Below are 18,980 nucleotides of genomic sequence, written 5' to 3' on the forward strand. Positions count from 1 at the left end.
GAAGACAATTTTAAATATATATAATAAATTAATTAGTTTATAATAAATATAATTATATTTACTTACGTTGAAAGATAATAAAAAATTATAAAAAATATAAAGTGATTATATTATATAATTTTTTAAAAATCATAAAAAATATATACTGACTATATAATATAAATTACTTATATATCAATTATATATTAAATATACATTATGATACATTCTACAACAACAATAATTCAGTGTAATTTCACAATGTGGGGTCTGGAAAGGATAAATTGTACACAGACTTTACTCCTATCAAGATAGGACGGCTGTTTTCGGGAGACCTCGGCTAAAAAAAAAGCATAAATTCTATTATGATACATTCTATTAAAATATATACCAAATGACTATTTCTTTAATAATTAAAATGACGGAAGTATCCTAATTATCTCTATTTTTTTACGGAAACCGTGAAACAGACGGCTATAGGAGTTGGTCGGCTGGCGGCATTTATCATATCATTTTAATTATTTTATATGCAGAAAATAACTATATGTAATAATGCATTTATTTATATGTTTTTTAAAAGAAAAACTACACAAAATAGATCAAGAGAATAAATTATTTATTTAAATTGAACTTACATCAATTTATTTATTTTAATTGGATCAAAGGCTTAAAGTAATTACAGCACTGTCCCGTTCCTTCTTCAGTCCATGTCTGTTTTTGCGTAAGCTTCATGATACCGTCAGTGTATATTTATACTTTAATGGTATCAAAAAATAATTGAGCAGTGTTTTTACTCCAGTATTTTCTCTTCATGATACTATCAGAGTATATATACACTTATATATATATTCTGGTATTAAAAAGTAATTGGACAGTTTATTCATGATTAGTTGTTTTTTGCTCCTTGATAACAGCACAGTATCAGGACAATTAAGTATTTTTACTGCAGTGATATTCAGATCTTGATGCCTTCACGATACTTAGAGTTGTCAAACTAAATGTGGCCCTTGAGGCCAACCCAACCCAACCCTTGAATTAAGTAGGGTTGGGCTAAAAAATTTCAATCCATTTAAGAACGAGACTTTTTAGCTCAGCCAGCCTAATGGGCTCAATCTGCTAGTCTATAGGTCGGTCCGTGAGTCATGAATTTTAAAAATATTTATTATATATTTTTAAATAGTATTTTATTTTGTCAAATCTTCAACAACTAGTCAATTGAAGTTATTATAACTATGAATCTTTGACCTCTTTTATTTTTGTGTTTATGTCTAATTTCTCGTTTCTTCTTTTTTGTCTAGTTTATGAAAAAAATGATCACGTAATGTATGTTATTATGATGAATCTCATGATTATTGACTGTTGTATCCTGTATGTTTTATTGTTTTGTAAGTATTCCACTAAAGTGTATGAAACTCATGGACATGTGAATTTTTGACGTATTGGTGTTGTGTTGATCAATATTCAAGAGTCTTTCTAAGAGGCCAATATTGTTCATCTTTTGATTGAAGCGTCAACCCGTCCCAACCCGCAATCCGCTTAGGACTAGGTTGGGCTACTATTTCATAGACCCTTTAGTTTAAAGGGTCAATCCGTTTTAACCCATTGAACTCGTAGCCCTTTAGTGTTGGATTGGATTGGGTAAGGCCAACCCATTTTGACAGCTCTAATAATACTATCAGAGTATATATACTATGATAGTATCAAGAAATAATTGAGCTGTGTTTTTTCATTCATGATACTATCAGAGTATATATATACTCTAATGGTATCGAGAAGTCGCACGAACTCTTTTTTCGGGGCATAAAAATAATAAAGTATCCAATGGTAAATAATTTTTCTTTTGGGGGTATAACAATAATTTATTTCTTTTTTAAAAAGATTAATTTTTTTATTTTAAATATAATCCTTTTTCGTGAATATTTTATGTGTTATAGTTAAGGTATTTGTCTTCAAGTTAATTAGTTACCAAAAATAAAGAAGTAATTATTATATTTTGTATATATTTTTAATAAGAATGAAAAGTATTTCAAAAGGGAGAAAATATTGGAATCAGGCCACAATATTCTCTATTTTATTATTATATATATATATATATATATATATATATATATATATATATATAGAGAGAGAGAGAGAGAGAGAGAGAGAGAGAGATATTTAAAGCTTGATTATTTATTATTTAATTCTAAAAAAATTAACACTTTTCTTATAAATAAAATTAGGATAGATAAAGGGTATGTTTGGTAAATAAATTATTATTTTATTTATTTATTTAGTATTTGATAAGTAAGTAAGAAAATGTTATCTAATAAATATGTATATATAATTTAGCCAAACGTTATAAAGGTAAGAATGATAGAGAGTGGGACTCGAATTAGCGGGGTAGGATGGTCAAGGAATAAGAATGGGGTGGATATAATATCATTCATAAAACTTGTTTTTGTTACTTTCATTAAAGAAATCATTTTCTTATTTCTAAAAAACTTGTTTAGAAAAATTATTTTTCAAAATTTTTGTCCAAACAAACATGTAAAGATTCCGTACCAAACATCCAAAGATGAAATGGAGAAGAGAATTACGAGACGGGAATGAAAACTTCATCAAAAAGGTGAAACCGACAAGGAGAAAGTTCAAATAATTAGCCAGTCAAGGTACTTTAATATTAAACAAAAATAAAAACCATTATCAACAATAGTGAAATCGTAAGTACTCGTTCATTTTTAACTAAAAATCTCGAATTCAAATTTTTATGGGTATAAACTTACCTTTGTTAGGAAGTATTTTATCCCAATATAAGATTTTTGAAGGCAAATTTAAATTAATTGGGCTAGAGACACCCTTAAAACCAGTGTAGAATTTGAGTACTAATTTGACTGGTAATTGCTAAACCCTGCGGCTGCCTTCGGCTTAACCATCAGAAAAAGAACCCCAAATCCGCTTATCTTTTCCAGATCTCTTCTATATACGCTGAATATTCCTTCGTTCAAATTTAGGGCTTTCATATTTTAATACTGAGTTGAAAATTTCTCACCTTTTTCTTTCGATTTTGTTTTTATGGTACAGCATTTCATCGGTTCAGTAATCTGTGAAGTTTAGCAGGCTAATCTGAATTCTGGGTACCTAGACTGGTGCTCTGGGGTTTTTCCTTTTCGATTTTTGTTCATACAGTTGAAAAATTCTACTTTTTAATCTTTTCTGGTTCGGCATTTTGTTGGTTCTGTGATCTGTGAAGTTGAGCAGCTTTTATGCTAATCTGAATTCTGGGTAACTCAACTGGTCTTTTTTTGGTGTGTGGGTTTTTTTCCCTTTTCGATTTTTGTTCATAGAGTTGAAAAAATCTCATTTTTTCCTTTTCTCGTTCCGCATTTGATTGGTTCAGTGATCTGTGAAGTTCAGCTTCTATGCTAATTTGAATTCTGGGTAACTCGACTGGTCTTTTTCTGCTCTGGGTTTTTTCCCTTTTCGATTTTTCTTCATACAAAGTCGAAAAATCAAAAGATTCTCCCTTTTTTTACTTGATTTTTTCTTTTCTGGTTCAGCATTTTATTGGTTCAATGATCTGTGTAGATTAGCTTTTTCTGGTAACTTGACCGGCCTTTTTCTGCTCTGGGGTTTTTTCAATTTCGATTTTATTCATACTGACTTGAAAAATCCTCCCCTTTATCATTAGATTGTTCTGGTTTTGCATTTCATCTGTTCAACAAACAACAACGTCAACATACCCCGTGAAATTCCACTAAGTGGTCTGTCTTTCATTTGTTCAATTATCTGTAAAGTTAGCTTTTATACTAATCTGAACTTTGGTTACTCAGACTGGTATTCTTTTTTGTTTGGTTTTTTCCTTTTCTCGTCAGTGTGATGGTGAGTTCCGAGAGCTTAAGTGGGTCTGCTGCACCACCAGCGAAGAAATATGGTGTCACAAAGCCATTATCTCTTGCTGGACCCACTGAGGCGGATCTTCAAAGAAATGCAGAACTAGAAAAGGTAGTTTTTTTTTTTTTTGATATAGGGTTGTCTGAGTTGATTTCAACTTGATCATGAATTTGTATTGATTTTTGGATTTTATGGTTATGGGGTAGTTTTTGAGGGAATCAGAATTGTATGAGAGCGAGGAAGAGACTTCAAGGAGAGAAGAAGTACTGCAGCGACTTGACGAGGTAATTGAACCTCATTAATTATTTTAACAATTTGGATTAGTTATGATAGAATCTATGTATTATTTTATGTAGGTATTAGTTATTCATGTATTAGTTATGCCACTTTTTATTCCATATAAAATAATAAATAAAGTCACTCATAATTATACATGTATTAGTTATGGGGGTTTCTAAATTGTCAACCAAATGTTGTATTAATTTTATGAATAGAATAACTTATTTCATATCTACCTTCCAAACGTCGTACAACAACATACCCAGTGAAATCCACTAAGTGGAATCTGGAGAGGGTAGAGTGTATGCAGACCTTACCACTATCTTGTGGAGGTAGAGATGTTGTTTCCGAAAGACCCTCAGCTCAAGTTCATCAGATCCAAGTAAAACAAGAGGAAAACAATGAAGAAAACATAGCATTTAATAAGAAAAACAATGTACAATTGATAAAAGGGGCAATAACAACAAGAAAATAGTGTGGGAAGTGAAACACAATAAACTACATATGGCTACAGATACCATAAACAAGAGCTACAAGTGTATGACTAGTAATACGACAGACACTAACAAGTCTAAACCCTTGCAAGGAAAAACCACACTCTACCCCTACTAACCTTCTACCCTAATGGCTAATACGCAATGTCCAAACCTTCCTATCTAGAGTTATACATTGTACAAGTTATACAGAAATTAATACATGGATAATTTGTTTCTTATCCAGGCTCCAGCTACCAAACGACTCCTTTATGTTAATATGAATCTGATGAAACATGCTTTATTGTTTGCCAGAAATGTCATGTACTAGGAAAAAACTTTTTAAGTTTATGCTTGGATTTGCTGGTTGTTTTTGTATTACAGATGACTAGACATTATTTAAAAGACATAGTTGAGAAGCTACAAAAGGGGTGACAGGTTGGGAGATTGGTTTCTTATTTTCCATCATATTGACTTTTGGATTTGGATTTGCCAGTTATTTTTTTGGTATGTTGCTCTTCAATTTCATTCCAAAATCAATATGATGGAGGATGAAATTGGGGCGTTTTCTTTGTGATTGTGAACGTCCGTCTAATTTTGGTATTAGCTCCTTGCAATAATCCCCTTTTGTATTGTCCTACCATTTGCAAGCCAACATTTGCATATTGAATTCATTGCATATGTCCATAATATCCAACTAATAGTGTTGGATTCTCATTATGTGATCTATCCATGGAAGTGTAGTGAATGAAGTTGTAATGACCAGTCACTATTCTGTTGTAGATTGTAAAACAATGGGTGAAACAATTGACTCGCCAGAGAGGCTACACAGATCAAATGGTTGAGGATGCAAATGCTATCATAGTCACCTTTGGTTCTTATCGTCTAGGGGTAAGTAAAAGTTTCAGCGTTTATGGAATTTACTTGTTGTTAGTTCTTCCGGAAGCAGCTTAATAGAATCCTCTTCTCTGGAGTTGATTATGCTTCAATCTTCTCCTGTAAAATTAACATGCCCTCTACTCGATTTATGTTCCTAGCTTAATTAACATGCCCTCTACTCGGTTTATGTTCCTAGCTTTCTTCTGATTGGAGGTTGGAAATGCTATGCTTTATATGGACCATTTTATGTGCATTTCAAGAAATGCTATGCTTTATATGGACCATTTTATGTGCATTTCAACTTAGTAAAATTTTGGACGGCACCTTTAGAAACTGAGTAACAACACTAGTCTAGGATTTCCAATTTATTCCTGTTTTGCAATTATTCTCTATGTGATCTCATGCTACTCCGTTTTCTGTGCTGCAAGTTTAACCTTGGTTAATAAACCAATGGACTTAGATTTGTGCAATATCTCACGGGATTGTTAAGTAGCTGAACTATTTTGTCCTAGAATGGAGGCAGTGTTTTTATTTGGCACATTTAAGGTGATGAAGGAATTCTATGAGGTTGTAGTTCTTGTAATTTAGTTTTACTATGGTATGGGAAATCCATGAAAAACCTGAAACAAAGTTTAAACTGGATGCATCTTCATTCTGCAGACAGTAAATGTGTTCAGTACTGGAAAAAACAACATACACCAAGCTATTTGGGATTAGTAATATGAATCCTCACTATCCATGGTTATGTCTATCTCAGTCTAAAATTCAGCAATTTAGATTCTTAAACAGTAGAAGTTCGCAACATTTTGTACTGACATACGAATCTCTAACGACATTAAACACGTCTCCAACGGAAGGTTTGGATATACAGGAAAGGGTCAGATTTGCCCATGTACTCTTCAAAAAAGGTTATATTTATACTTTTTGATATATTTCCCGTACCGTCCAACTTTGAGCACATATTACCCCTTAACCATCAAATCCCCTTGTCCCCACCTTTATTTCCTACGTGGCACCCACATGAATTTTTATTTCTCCTAATTTAAATCTGGTTTGCGTGTAAGTTATTTTAGAATCTGACTGGTCCCTTCGGTCACTATCTTGAGGTTCTGGCTCAACAAATGCATAAGTTGGTCACACGTTGTACTCCTTGCAGGTTCATGGACCAGGAGCTGACGTTGACACATTGTGTGTTGGTCCCTCTTATGTCAATCGAGAAGTGAGTACAACCCACTGGTCAAATTTTTGTTGTTTGGTCCTGTGAACATGACATAATTTGATTAAAATTGTTCCTTTTTGTGTTTACCCCAACTTACTTTGCATTGAGGAGTAGTCCTTTTTTTTCTTTTTTGATTACTATGCAGGAAGATTTCTTTATCCTCCTCCATGATATTTTAGCTGAAATGGAAGAAGTTCGTGAACTTCAACCAGTTCCTGATGCTCATGTCCCTGTTATGAAATTCAAATTTCAAGGGATATCAATTGATCTTCTTTATGCAAGTATAACTCTCTTGGTTGTTCCTGAAGTAAGTTGGAGTTAAGTTTTCATGAATTATTCTTTATTTGTGTAGTTTCCTTATTCTTTTTATTTTCCTTTTGAAACTTTGTATGTCAAGGATCTCATGGACGTTGTTTGTTAAGGCTGGTACTTGAAGTGTTGGTCTGCGTGGATTTGTTCATTCAATGGAGAATATAACAACTTTTCATTTATTATGTGTATTTCGATTGCGTTCCACCTTTTCTTAAGTCTACTTTTCTTGCGAGCTTTGGATATGCAAGCATGTGGTTCTTGAATATTATTATTCAGACATCGATTATATTGTTATGCTGAATTGAATTCAACTCCAACTTGTAATTTTGATTTGACAACAGGATTTCGATATCTCAGACCAATCTGTACTCTATAATGTGGATGAGCCAACTGTTAGAAGTCTGAATGGTTGTCGAGTTGCTGATCAAATACTGAAACTAGTTCCTAATGCTAAGGTAACCATCAGTGTTCCTCCTTCCCTTAAATGATTGATCATTTCCATGTTTACTTAAACTTTTGCAGCACTTCCGCACAACTCTTAGATGTCTGAAGTTCTGGGCCAAAAGACGTGGTGTTTATTCCAATGTGAGTTCTTAGTCCCTCCAACCATCTCAGTGGTTTCTCTCTCTCTCGTATTTCAACTAGTCATTCCTCTTGTTTGGTCATAATCTTTCCCATTAATTTGACATGATGGTGTCATTCTTTAAAAATATCCCACTCTGATCATGATTTTCTGGTTTGCCTCTTCTGTGCTTCTTATTCAGGTTACTGGATTTCTTGGTGGGGTGAATTGGGCTCTTTTGGTTGCTCGCATTTGCCAGTTCTACCCAAATGCAATCCCTAGTATGCTTGTTTCTAGGTTCTTCCGTGTTTATACACAATGGCGTTGGCCAAATCCTGTGATGTTATGCCCAATAGAAGAGGATGAACTTGGGTTTCTTGTTTGGGATCCGCGCAAGAATCCTAAAGACAGAACTCATCATATGCCAATTATCACTCCTGCCTACCCTTGCATGAACTCTAGCTACAACGTCTCACCAAGCACTCTTCGAGTAATGATGGACCAATTTCAGATTGGTAACAAGATTTGTGAGGTAAGCTATATAAAGGTCAAGTGTTCTTTCTTTCCCCCTCTTCTTGTAAGAAACTTTAGTATGTGGTGCTGATGTTTTTAGTTTATTCTTTGGTTCAGGATGTGGAGTTGAATAAAGCACAGTGGCCTGCTCTTTTTGAGCATTATTTTTTCTTTGAGGCGTACAAAAACTATCTCCAGGTTGAGATCGTAGCAGCAGATAATGATGATTTGCTAGCTTGGAAAGGCTGGGTGGAATCCCGGCTTCGACAACTCACTCTAAAGGTGAAAGTTGGTAGTTCTTTAGTTAACTCAGGTTGATGAGAATTGTTAGCACAGAAAGATTACGTTTGGGAGGGAAAGATCTACTTTCCTTGTCCATTTTCTTCTTATTCTAGTGATGGAATGTCAAATGTGTGGTTTTCGGTTGATGCTTTGCAGATAGAGCGGGATACCAATGGGACGTTGCAGTGCCATCCTTATCCTAATGAATTTGTGGACATGTCGAAGCCATGCCCACATTGTGCTTTTTTCATGGGTTTGCAGAGGCAAAAGGGTGTCAAAGTACAAGAAGGTCAACAGTTTGATATACGTGGAACAGTCGATGAGTTTAAGCAAGATGTAAGCATGTACTCTTATTGGAGACCGGGCATGGATATCTATGTCTCGCATGTTCGTAGGAAGCAAATTCCTGCTTATGTCTTTCCTGATGGATATAAGAGACCACGTCAATCTAGAAATACAACTCAGCATACTCCTGAAAAAGATGCCAAAGGGTGCATGTCTCCTGAAGAAAGGCATTCAAAGAGGAAGCAGGAAATCGATACAGTTGATGTACAGTCTGAAAAACTGCCAAAACGCTCGTCTATTAGTCCTCAAGATATAGGATCTGTTTCTCCTGCAAGTGTTTCTAGTTGGTCAGGTGGATCATCACAGATGATCGTTCCTGAGGAGTCGCTCCAGGAGGTTAAGACTGCTGGCCTTCAGAACAGAAGTTCTGATGATAAATCAATAGGGGATATTGGTGAGCAGAAACCATGCCTTTCTGAGTGAAGTGAAAATTCCAGCGTGATAGTTTAGATATCACCACGATAAGGAATTTGTTGGGAGTTGTAAAAGAAGGTTTTCTCGACCAGTCCAACATAACATTCTTCCGTAGCCAGGAGGCTCTTAGTACTTGTGAACAATTTTCTAGAGGTGCCCCAGCTTCGCAGGTTATGCAGGATGACAAAAAAGGTGGAGGATGATGATGAGCAGCTCGATGGACCAGGTATACAAACTTGAGGTGGGTGGTATATGAAGGAGTTGAAACGTGCTTGCATTCCAAAATTCAAAGCCTCTTGAGGAGTCTCTGTGAGTTTTCACTCACTTATAGTGGCCGATGACAGTGAGAGACTTGAAGCTATGAGTCGTTGCAGGATGATACAAGCTTCACAGACCAGATTTCAGTTGTGGGGAATGGATGTAGAAAAGATAATCGGATAGTGCATGTACTACACTTCAAATCCAACAACAGGGGTTAATGTCAGCACAACATCCAAAGGCAGCAGCAACTCCATCAAATTAGCAAAATCAAGATTTTTTCCCCAGACACCAAAAAATCAACAACAGCAAGAGAGCGTAGAACTAAAAAGCAGCACCAGAATTTGCTAAGACTGAAGTGACCAATTAAAGCAGCATAGCTATTGAGGTGACAAGTTTCAAAATTTGAATGAAAAGACTGAATTTGTAAAGGCCACATTAGCACTTTGTTTGGAAGGTTGTTTCATAATGTGTTTTATTGTATTGTATTGTTTTGATGAATATAATATTTGGCGAAATTGTCTAATTTTACGTTGTATAATTTTACATATCAATAATTTAAATAACAAAATTAGAAGAAGGGTAGGATATGAGATAAGCTATTATAAAAAATTTGGTTCGATAATCAATATTCCCTTCTTCATCAGTTCTATTAGAGGTAAATATGCCTGTCTCATTTCTCTCCTTATATTTTTTACCATTCTTTGATTCAAAGCATCATTCCATCTCGATTGGAAAAAACAAATAACGTCTCAGACAAAATCTAATTTTGCTTCCGTTTACCCTTCTTTGTATCTGATTCAGCATAATCTTTTTCAAGATAGTTTTGATGTTTTCAGAAACAAGGGCCCGGATTATTATTTTTCCTTGTATCTGATCCACACGTCTTTTACTTGCAGATTCTTTTGATTCTTGAATTCGATTCTTTATTTTTTATTCCACAGTTTTATTTTATCTACATTATAAAGTAGAAGGGAAAAAAAGGTAACAATGCGATCACACCTAATCGATTGTTATAAAAAATAAGAATTTTTGTCGTTACATAACGATAAATTTTGCAATATGATATAATAAAATTTAAATAACAATCCTCTTACAAGTATCTGTTTATCAAAGCTGTTAGAAGTACGTTGCTCAGATTTTTCAAAAACCAATAATGTTGTCGCATCTATGTAAGATACTTTAAATATGTTGTATCTATGCTACTACATTTTTGGAGGACCGTGAAGAATAGGTTGAAGGGTGCATTTTTAGAGGATCCAACCAACAATATTTTTGAAGAAACAAATCAAATATTTATCGCAACGACACTGCTTCCTAAACTAATCCTAACACTGCTTCTCATCATATCCCTCCATCAATGCTTATTTGTCCATTATATGTATATTCTAAGCTTCCGTTTGCTCATAGATTTTAAAGTTTGTGATTTTTGAAACTTGAACTTATGTTTGCACAGCAACAGTGAATATATATAAAATGCAACAAGTTGTCATATTCAAAAACATAAGTTAATATATATTTCAAAACACTAACAACTCAACTAAACAAAGCACCAAAATTACGAAAGTAAAAGAATAAAATTAGAGAACGCTAGGCTATTGTCAAGAGGCTCTTTTTATAAGGGTTACAAGTAAATATTGTTGAGCCTTGTGGACCTTGGATATTTCTCAAAGTATTATGATCCATATTATACATAAATAATCCCCTGTTATCCCAATAAAATACCAGTTCATGTACATAACCACTTCCCAATAACTATAGTGAAGAAAACGCATACTGCGATAAACACTTTCGTTGTTATATACAAGGTTAACCTTGCATTTTTTGGTCCATAACCGTGCTTCATAGTCCTCCAACATCCATATATCCAATCTATTCTCAAAGATAAACAATTGCTCACACAGAGAAAGACTCATCCTTCACTAAAAGAGACATTGTGTGATGTATTTTCCATGAGCTACAACTTCCGGGATGAGGCATATTGGAAAGCTCTTCTTTGTCCATATTAAGCACCATGATTCCTTTACCACAAGGAGGAATATCTGGTTTCTCTAAGTCTCTGGACACGAGCAAATGCAATGCTCCATTGACAATTGCAGGATCGACATCTGGCAAAAGATTGGGAGTGGGACAACGAATTTTCCTCCTCCATGTCTGTGTCCTGACAGAGTATATGGAATATTGACACTGAGATTTTGCATATCGTGCATAAAGAAGTTTGAATTGTCTTGTTGATGAACAATAATAAAAAGCACACAAGGAGCCAGGGTTGAATTTATGTTGTATGGCTACTTCCTCTTGTGTTATTGGATTGAAAATGACATAAGTAGGTGGAGAATAAACAATCGTGAATAGAAGAACACCTTCACAAGAGTATCGAATAACAGGTTTGTTCTTCCTTGCCTCATTGATCATAAGGTCGCGTTTGAGAAGTACTTTCGTGAACATCTTCTCCTCCTCCTTATTAAGGCTTTCATCAAATACAAAAAGTCTCTGCACATTATAATTACCCAAGCGATCGTCTATGACATGGTGTATGATTAGTAGAGGTCTAGCTCTTCTGAGATGTAAGGTGGAAAAATAGCGCGATGAGATCAGTGTCTTGGACATTCTAACAAGGCAATCTGCTGGAAGTCTACTAAGGATTTCTATGATGAGATAATCAGGCAAACGTCTAATAGATAATAATACTCCCGCTTCATTTTTAGTTTTATAATAAGGTCCAGCACAAACTTTAAGAAAAATTAATAAGGAGTGTTGTTAATTTTTTAATCTTTGCCTTTTAATTATAAAATAATTAATGTTAAGGGTAAAATTAAAAATAATAATTAATTATCTCTTAATTATTTAAATTAATAATTATTTTAAAATAAGTATTTATAGTACATGTGACAACTAAAAAATGAAGGAAGAAAATAATAACAACACTTGAAGCCACTGCCATCGTCCTTCAATGGTGAGGCTGAGAAAAGAGTAGAAGAAGACAAAAAAAAAAAAAAGATTTAAATAGTAAAATAAAAAAGTTATAAATTTATTTAACAGAAAATATTGTAAAAAATAAATATTAATCTTATTTTCTTGGTTTTCAGGCTCTTCAGGAGAGTGAGATACATTCTATGTCAGATATTGAAAAGGAATTTAATAATTTAACTTTAAACTAATTTAGGAATGTGTTAGGATTTTATAACTCGCATGCCATACGAAGGGAAGTAGGTGTGACCATATGGAAGTGCAAAAGACATAATTAATATGAGCAAAGGGCAAAATAATAAAATTAAATAATTTATTAATAATTTTTTAATTACCATATAAAATAAAAAATGCCCATCTAACATTAGTCCAAACTTTGAAGTTAATAAAAAAACGTGATTGTACCTGGGCACAAAATTCTATCTCAAATGAGCAGTTCTACGAACCAACGTGTTATGTTAATAAGGAGTATTGTTTGACCAATATATCCCTTATTAATTTTTTAATTTTTATCTAAATATGTGTCTCTTAATTCTAAAATGATTAATGTTAAAGTCAAAATTGAAAAAAAACAATTAATTATTTCTTAATTGTTTAAATTGATAATTATTTTAGAACAAATATTTATAGTATACATGACAACTAAAAAGGAAACAAGAAATTAATAACAATAAATACATAAAAAAAATATATTAACCTAGTATTAGTATAAACATAAATGTTTAGAAGTTGAAACTTTGACTACTCTATTTTAATTGAAATGTATTGTAAATGTAATTGATTAACAAAATGAGTTGTTTGTACTTTCTTTTGAATTTATATTTTTACATGTGCAATATGTTAGTATAATACAATTGAGGCCTTTTTTTTTAATTTTCGAAGTCATACTACTCTATTATACTAGTATATATTAGTCGAAGTTGAACAAATCATGGTTATCGATTTACCATACCGTAGAATATCGAAATCAAAGTTCAAAATACCGAATGTATGATAATAATATAATAATTTTAAAAATCGAATATCAAAACCACCATACATATGAATAGCTAAAATCAGTAGATACCGAATTTGAAATATCTTACCACACTCGTACTAAAAGTGCAATCTTTGAAACTATTATGTATGTAAATTAATTGATTATGAAGCGTTGTTTTTACATTTAGTATAAACACTTCATCAACAACTAGTTATTAAGTATTAAAATTATTCCACTTAATGTATTAAACTCAAACCCAACTGCACAAAAAATATGTTGGTAATTTGAATTGTCGAAGTCATAATACTCTATTATACGAGTATATATTAGTCGAAGTTGAACAAACTATGGTTCATGATTTACCATACCGTACAATATCAAAATCGAACTTAAAAATACCGAAATAAATTGGTATGATAATGATATACTAATTTTAAAAATTGAATACCAAAATTATCGTACCAAAATTTAAATACCATATCGTACCATATTATGCCACCCCTACTACCTACAAACATGGAGAGAGAGACCAGAATAAGGTAGATCTCCACTACCTACAAGTCTATATCATTGTGGCGTACAGGCGGCAAGGATTGAAGCAGCAGTACTAACAGCAGAAATAGCAGAAAAGAAGATGTTTATAGAGTGAATGACCAATATTATTATTTTCCTACGTTTACATTTAGTATAAACACTTCATCAACAACTAGTTATTAAGTATTAAAATTGTTCCACTTAATGTATTAAACTCAAACCCAACTGCACAGAAAATATGTTGGTAATTTGAATTGCCGAAGTCATAATACTCTATTATACGAGTATATATTAGTCGAAGTTGAAAAAACTATGGTTCATGATTTACCATACCGTACAGTATCAAAATCGAACTTAAAAATACCGAAATAAATTGGTATGATAATGATATTCTAATTTTAAAAATTGAATACCAAAATTATCGTACTAAAATTTAAATACCATATCGTACCATATTATGCCACCCCTACTACCTACAAACGTGGAGAGAGAGACCAGAATAAGGTGGATCTCCACTACCTACAAGTCTATATCATTGTGGCGTACAGGCGGCAAGGATTGAAGCAGCAGTACTAACAACAGAAGTAGCAGAAAAGGAGATGTTTATAGAGTGAATGATCAATATTATCATTTTCCTACGTTTACATTTAGTATAAACACTTCATCAATAACTAGTTATTAAGTATTAAAATTGTTCCACTTAATGTATTAAACTCAAACCCAACTGCACAGAAAATATGTTGGTAATTTGAATTGCCGAAGTCATAATACTCTATTATACGAGTATATATTAGTCGAAGTTGAACAAACTATGGTTCATGATTTACCATACCGTACAATATCAAAATCGAACTTAAAAATACCGAAATAAATTGGTATGATAATGATATACTAATTTTAAAAATTGAATACCAAAATTATCGTACTAAAATTTAAATACCATATCGTACCATATTATGCCACCCCTACTACCTACAAACGTGGAGAGAGAGACCAGAATAAGGTGGATCTCCACTACCTACAAGTCTATATCATTGTGGCGTACAGGCGGCAAGGATTGAAGCAGCAGTACTAACAGCAGAAGTAGCAGAAAAGGAGATGTTTATAGAGTGAATGACCAATATTATTATTTTCCTACGTTTACATTTAGTATAAACACTTCATCAATAACTAGTTATTAAGTATTAAAATTGTTCCACTTAATGTATTAAACTCAAACCCAACTGCACAGAAAATATGTTGGTAATTTGAATTGCCGAAGTCATAATACTCTATTATACGAGTATATATTAGTCGAAGTTGAAAAAACTATGGTTCATCATTTACCATACCGTACAATATCAAAATCGAACTTAAAAATACCGAAATAAATTGGTATGATAATGATATACTAATTTTAAAAATTGAATACCAAAATTATCGTACTAAAATTTAAATACCATATCGTACCATATTATGCCACCCCTACTACCTACAAACGTGGAGAGAGAGACCAGAATAAGGTGGATCTCCACTACCTACAAGTCTATATCATTGTGGCGTACAGGCGGCAAGGATTGAAGCAGCAGTACTAACAACAGAAGTAGCAGAAAAGGAGATGTTTATAGAGTGAATGACCAATATTATTATTTTTCTACGTTTACATTTAGTATAAACACTTCATCAACAACTAGTTATTAAGTATTAAAATTGTTCCACTTAATGTATTAAACTCAAACCCAACTGCACAGAAAATATGTTGGTAATTTGAATTGCCGAAGTCATAATACTCTATTATACGAGTATATATTAGTCGAAGTTGAAAAAACTATGATTCATCATTTACCATACCGTACAATATCAAAATCGAACTTAAAAATACCGAAATAAATTGGTATGATAATGATATACTAATTTTAAAAATTGAATACCAAAATTATCGTACTAAAATTTAAATACCATATCGTACCATATTATGCCACCCCTACTACCTACAAACGTGGAGAGAGAGACCAGAATAAGGTGGATCTCCACTACCTACAAGTCTATATCATTGTGGCGTACAGGCGGCAAGGATTGAAGCAGCAGTACTAACAGCAGAAGTAGCAGAAAAGGAGATGTTTATAGAGTGAATGACCAATATTATTATTTTTCTACGTTTACATTTAGTATAAACACTTCATCAATAACTAGTTATTAAGTATTAAAATTGTTCCACTTAATGTATTAAACTCAAACCCAACTGCACAGAAAATATGTTGGTAATTTGAATTGCCGAAGTCATAATACTCTATTATACGAGTATATATTAGTCGAAGTTGAACAAACTATGATTCATCATTTACCATACCGTACAATATCAAAATCGAACTTAAAAATACCGAAATAAATTGGTATGATAATGATATACTAATTTTAAAAATTGAATACCAAAATTATTGTACTAAAATTTAAATACCATATCGTACCATATTATGCCACCCCTACTACCTACAAACGTGGAGAGAGAGACCAGAATAAGGTGGATCTCCACTACCTACAAGTCTATATTATTGTGGCGTACAGGCGGCAAGGATTGAAGCAGCAGTACTAACAGCAGAAGTAGCAGAAAAGGAGATGTTTATAGAGTGAATGACCAATATTATCATTTTCCTACGTTTACATTTAGTATAAACACTTCATCAATAACTAGTTATTAAGTATTAAAATTGTTCCACTTAATGTATTAAACTCAAACCCAACTGCACAGAAAATATGTTGGTAATTTGAATTGCCGAAGTCATAATAATATATTATACGAGTATATATTAGTCGAAGTTGAAAAAACTATGGTTCATCATTTACCATACCGTACAATATCAAAATCGAACTTAAAAATACCAAAATAAATTGGTATGATAATGATATACTAATTTTAAAAATTGAATACCAAAATTATCGTACTAAAATTTAAATACCATATCGTACCATATTATGCCACCCCTACTACCTACAAACGTGGAGAGAGAGACCAGAATAAGGTGGATCTCCACTACCTACAAGTCTATATCATTGTGGCGTACAGGCGGCAAGGATTGAAGCAGCAGTACTAACAGCAGAAGTAGCAGAAAAGGAGATGTTTATAGAGTGAATGACCAATATTATCATTTTCCTACGTTTACATTTAGTATAAACACTTCATCAATAACTAGTTATTAAGTATTAAAATTGTTCCACTTAATGTATTAAACTCAAACCCAACTGCACAGAAAATATGTTGGTAATTTGAATTGCCGAAGTCATAATACTCTATTATACAATTATATATTAGTCGAAGTTGAACAAACTATGGTTCATGATTTATCATACCGTACAATATCAAAATCGAACTTAAAAATACCAAAATAAATTGGTATGATAATGATATACTAATTTTAAAAATTGAATACCAAAATTATCGTACCAAAATTTAAATACCATATCGTACCATATTATGCCACCCCTACTACCTACAAACGTGGAGAGAGAGACCAGAATAAGGTGGATCTCCACTATCTACAAGTCTATATCATTGTGGCGTACAGGCGGCAAGGATTGAAGCAGCAGTACTAACAGCAGAAGTAGCAGAAAAGAAGATGTTTATAGAGTGAATGACCAATATTATTATTTTCCTACGTTTACATTTAGTATAAACACTTCATCAATAACTAGTTATTAAGTATTAAAATTGTTCCACTTAATGTATTAAACTCAAACCCAACTGCACAGAAAATATGTTGGTAATTTGAATTGCCGAAGTCATAATACTCTATTATACGAGTATATATTAGTCGAAGTTAAACAAACTATGATTCATGATTTACCATACCGTACAATATCAAAATCGAACTTAAAAATACCGAAATAAATTGGTATGATAATGATATTCTAATTTTAAAAATTGAATACCAAAATTATCGTACCAAAATTTAAATACCATATCGTACCATATTATGCCACCCCTACTACCTACAAACGTGGAGAGAGAGACCAGAATAAGGTGGATCTCCACTACCTACAAGTCTATATCATTGTGGCGTACAGGCATCAAGGATTGAAGCAGCAGTACTAACAGCAGAAGTAGCAGAAAAGGAGATGTTTATAGAGTGAATGACCAATATTATCATTTTCCTACGTTTACATTTAGTATAAACACTTCATCAATAACTAGTTATTAAGTATTAAAATTGTTCCACTTAATGTATTAAACTCAAACCCAACTGCACAGAAAATATGTTGGTAATTTGAATTGCCGAAGTCATAATACTCTATTATACGAGTATATATTAGTCGAAGTTGAAAAAACTATGGTTCATGATTTACCATACCGTACAGTATCAAAATCGAACTTAAAAATACCGAAATAAATTGGTATGATAATGATATTCTAATTTTAAAAATTGAATACCAAAATTATCGTACCAAAATTTAAATACCATATCGTACCATATTATGCCACCCCTACTACCTACAAACGTGGAGAGAGAGACCAGAATAAGGTGGATCTCCACTACCTACAAGTCTATATCATTGTGGCGTACAGGCGGCAAGGATTGAAGCAGCAGTACTAACAGCAGAAGTAGCAGAAAAGGAGATGTTTATAGATTGAATGACCAATATTATTATTTTCCTACGTTTACATTTAGTATAAACACTTCATCAATAACTAGTTATTAAGTATTAAAATTGTTCCACTTAATTTATTAAACTCAAACCCAACTGCACAGAAAATATGTTGGTAATTTGAATTGCCGAAGTCATAATACTCTATTATACAATTATATATTAGTCGAAGTTGAACAAACTATGGTTCATGATTTATCATACCGTACAATATCAAAATCGAACTTAAAAATACCAAAATAAATTGGTATGATAATGATATACTAATTTTAAAAATTGAATACCAAAATTATCGTACCAAAATTTAAATACCATATCGTACCATATTATGCCACCCCTACTACCTACAAACGTGGAGAGAGAGACCAGAATAAGGTGGATCTCCACTATCTACAAGTCTATATCATTGTGGCGTACAGGCGGCAAGGATTGAAGCAGCAGTACTAACAGCAGAAGTAGCAGAAAAGAAGATGTTTATAGAGTGAATGA

At 32.7% G+C, this 18,980-nt stretch overlaps 1 protein-coding gene across 7 annotated transcripts; it reads left to right on the top strand.

Annotated features, from left to right (window-relative positions):
- The first annotated feature begins 2,836 nt into the window (after positions 1–2,836).
- LOC129881959 (nuclear poly(A) polymerase 4) lies at positions 2,837–9,923 on the top strand. Of its 7 annotated transcripts, XM_055956077.1 has the most exons (13): positions 2,862–3,399; positions 3,519–3,560; positions 3,650–3,722; positions 3,834–3,963; positions 4,059–4,136; positions 5,388–5,495; positions 6,640–6,702; positions 6,848–7,009; positions 7,356–7,469; positions 7,537–7,599; positions 7,779–8,108; positions 8,207–8,371; positions 8,528–9,923. In XM_055956077.1, the coding sequence occupies exons 4-13, from the start codon at positions 3,838–3,840 to the stop codon at positions 9,137–9,139; spliced, it is 1,821 nt and encodes a 606-aa protein (XP_055812052.1). In that variant the 5' UTR covers positions 2,862–3,399; positions 3,519–3,560; positions 3,650–3,722; positions 3,834–3,837; the 3' UTR covers positions 9,140–9,923. The 7 variants fall into 7 exon arrangements, with proteins under 7 accessions (XP_055812066.1, XP_055812071.1, XP_055812052.1 ...); XM_055956091.1 differs by lacking the exons at positions 2,862–3,399; positions 3,519–3,560 and adding an exon at positions 2,837–2,855; XM_055956073.1 differs by having other exon boundaries at positions 2,862–3,560.
- The last annotated feature ends 9,057 nt before the right edge of the window (positions 9,924–18,980 follow it).

Source organism: Solanum dulcamara, chromosome 1 (genome assembly GCF_947179165.1).
Source record: "Solanum dulcamara chromosome 1, daSolDulc1.2, whole genome shotgun sequence".
Classification (NCBI taxonomy): Eukaryota; Viridiplantae; Streptophyta; class Magnoliopsida; order Solanales; family Solanaceae; genus Solanum; species Solanum dulcamara.

What these genes read in the sequence shown, in the direction of transcription:
- LOC129881959 (XM_055956091.1), top strand. Translation starts at nt 3,838, where the DNA reads ATGGTGAGTTCCGAGAGCTTAAGTGGGTCTGCTGCACCACCAGCGAAG. An exon ending in CTCTCTTGGTTGTTCCTGAA is followed by an intron (nt 7,010 to 7,355) that starts GTAAGTTGGAGT and finishes ATTTGACAACAG; the next exon opens with GATTTCGATATCTCAGACCA. An exon ending in GACGTGGTGTTTATTCCAAT is followed by an intron (nt 7,600 to 7,778) that starts GTGAGTTCTTAG and finishes CTTCTTATTCAG; the next exon opens with GTTACTGGATTTCTTGGTGG.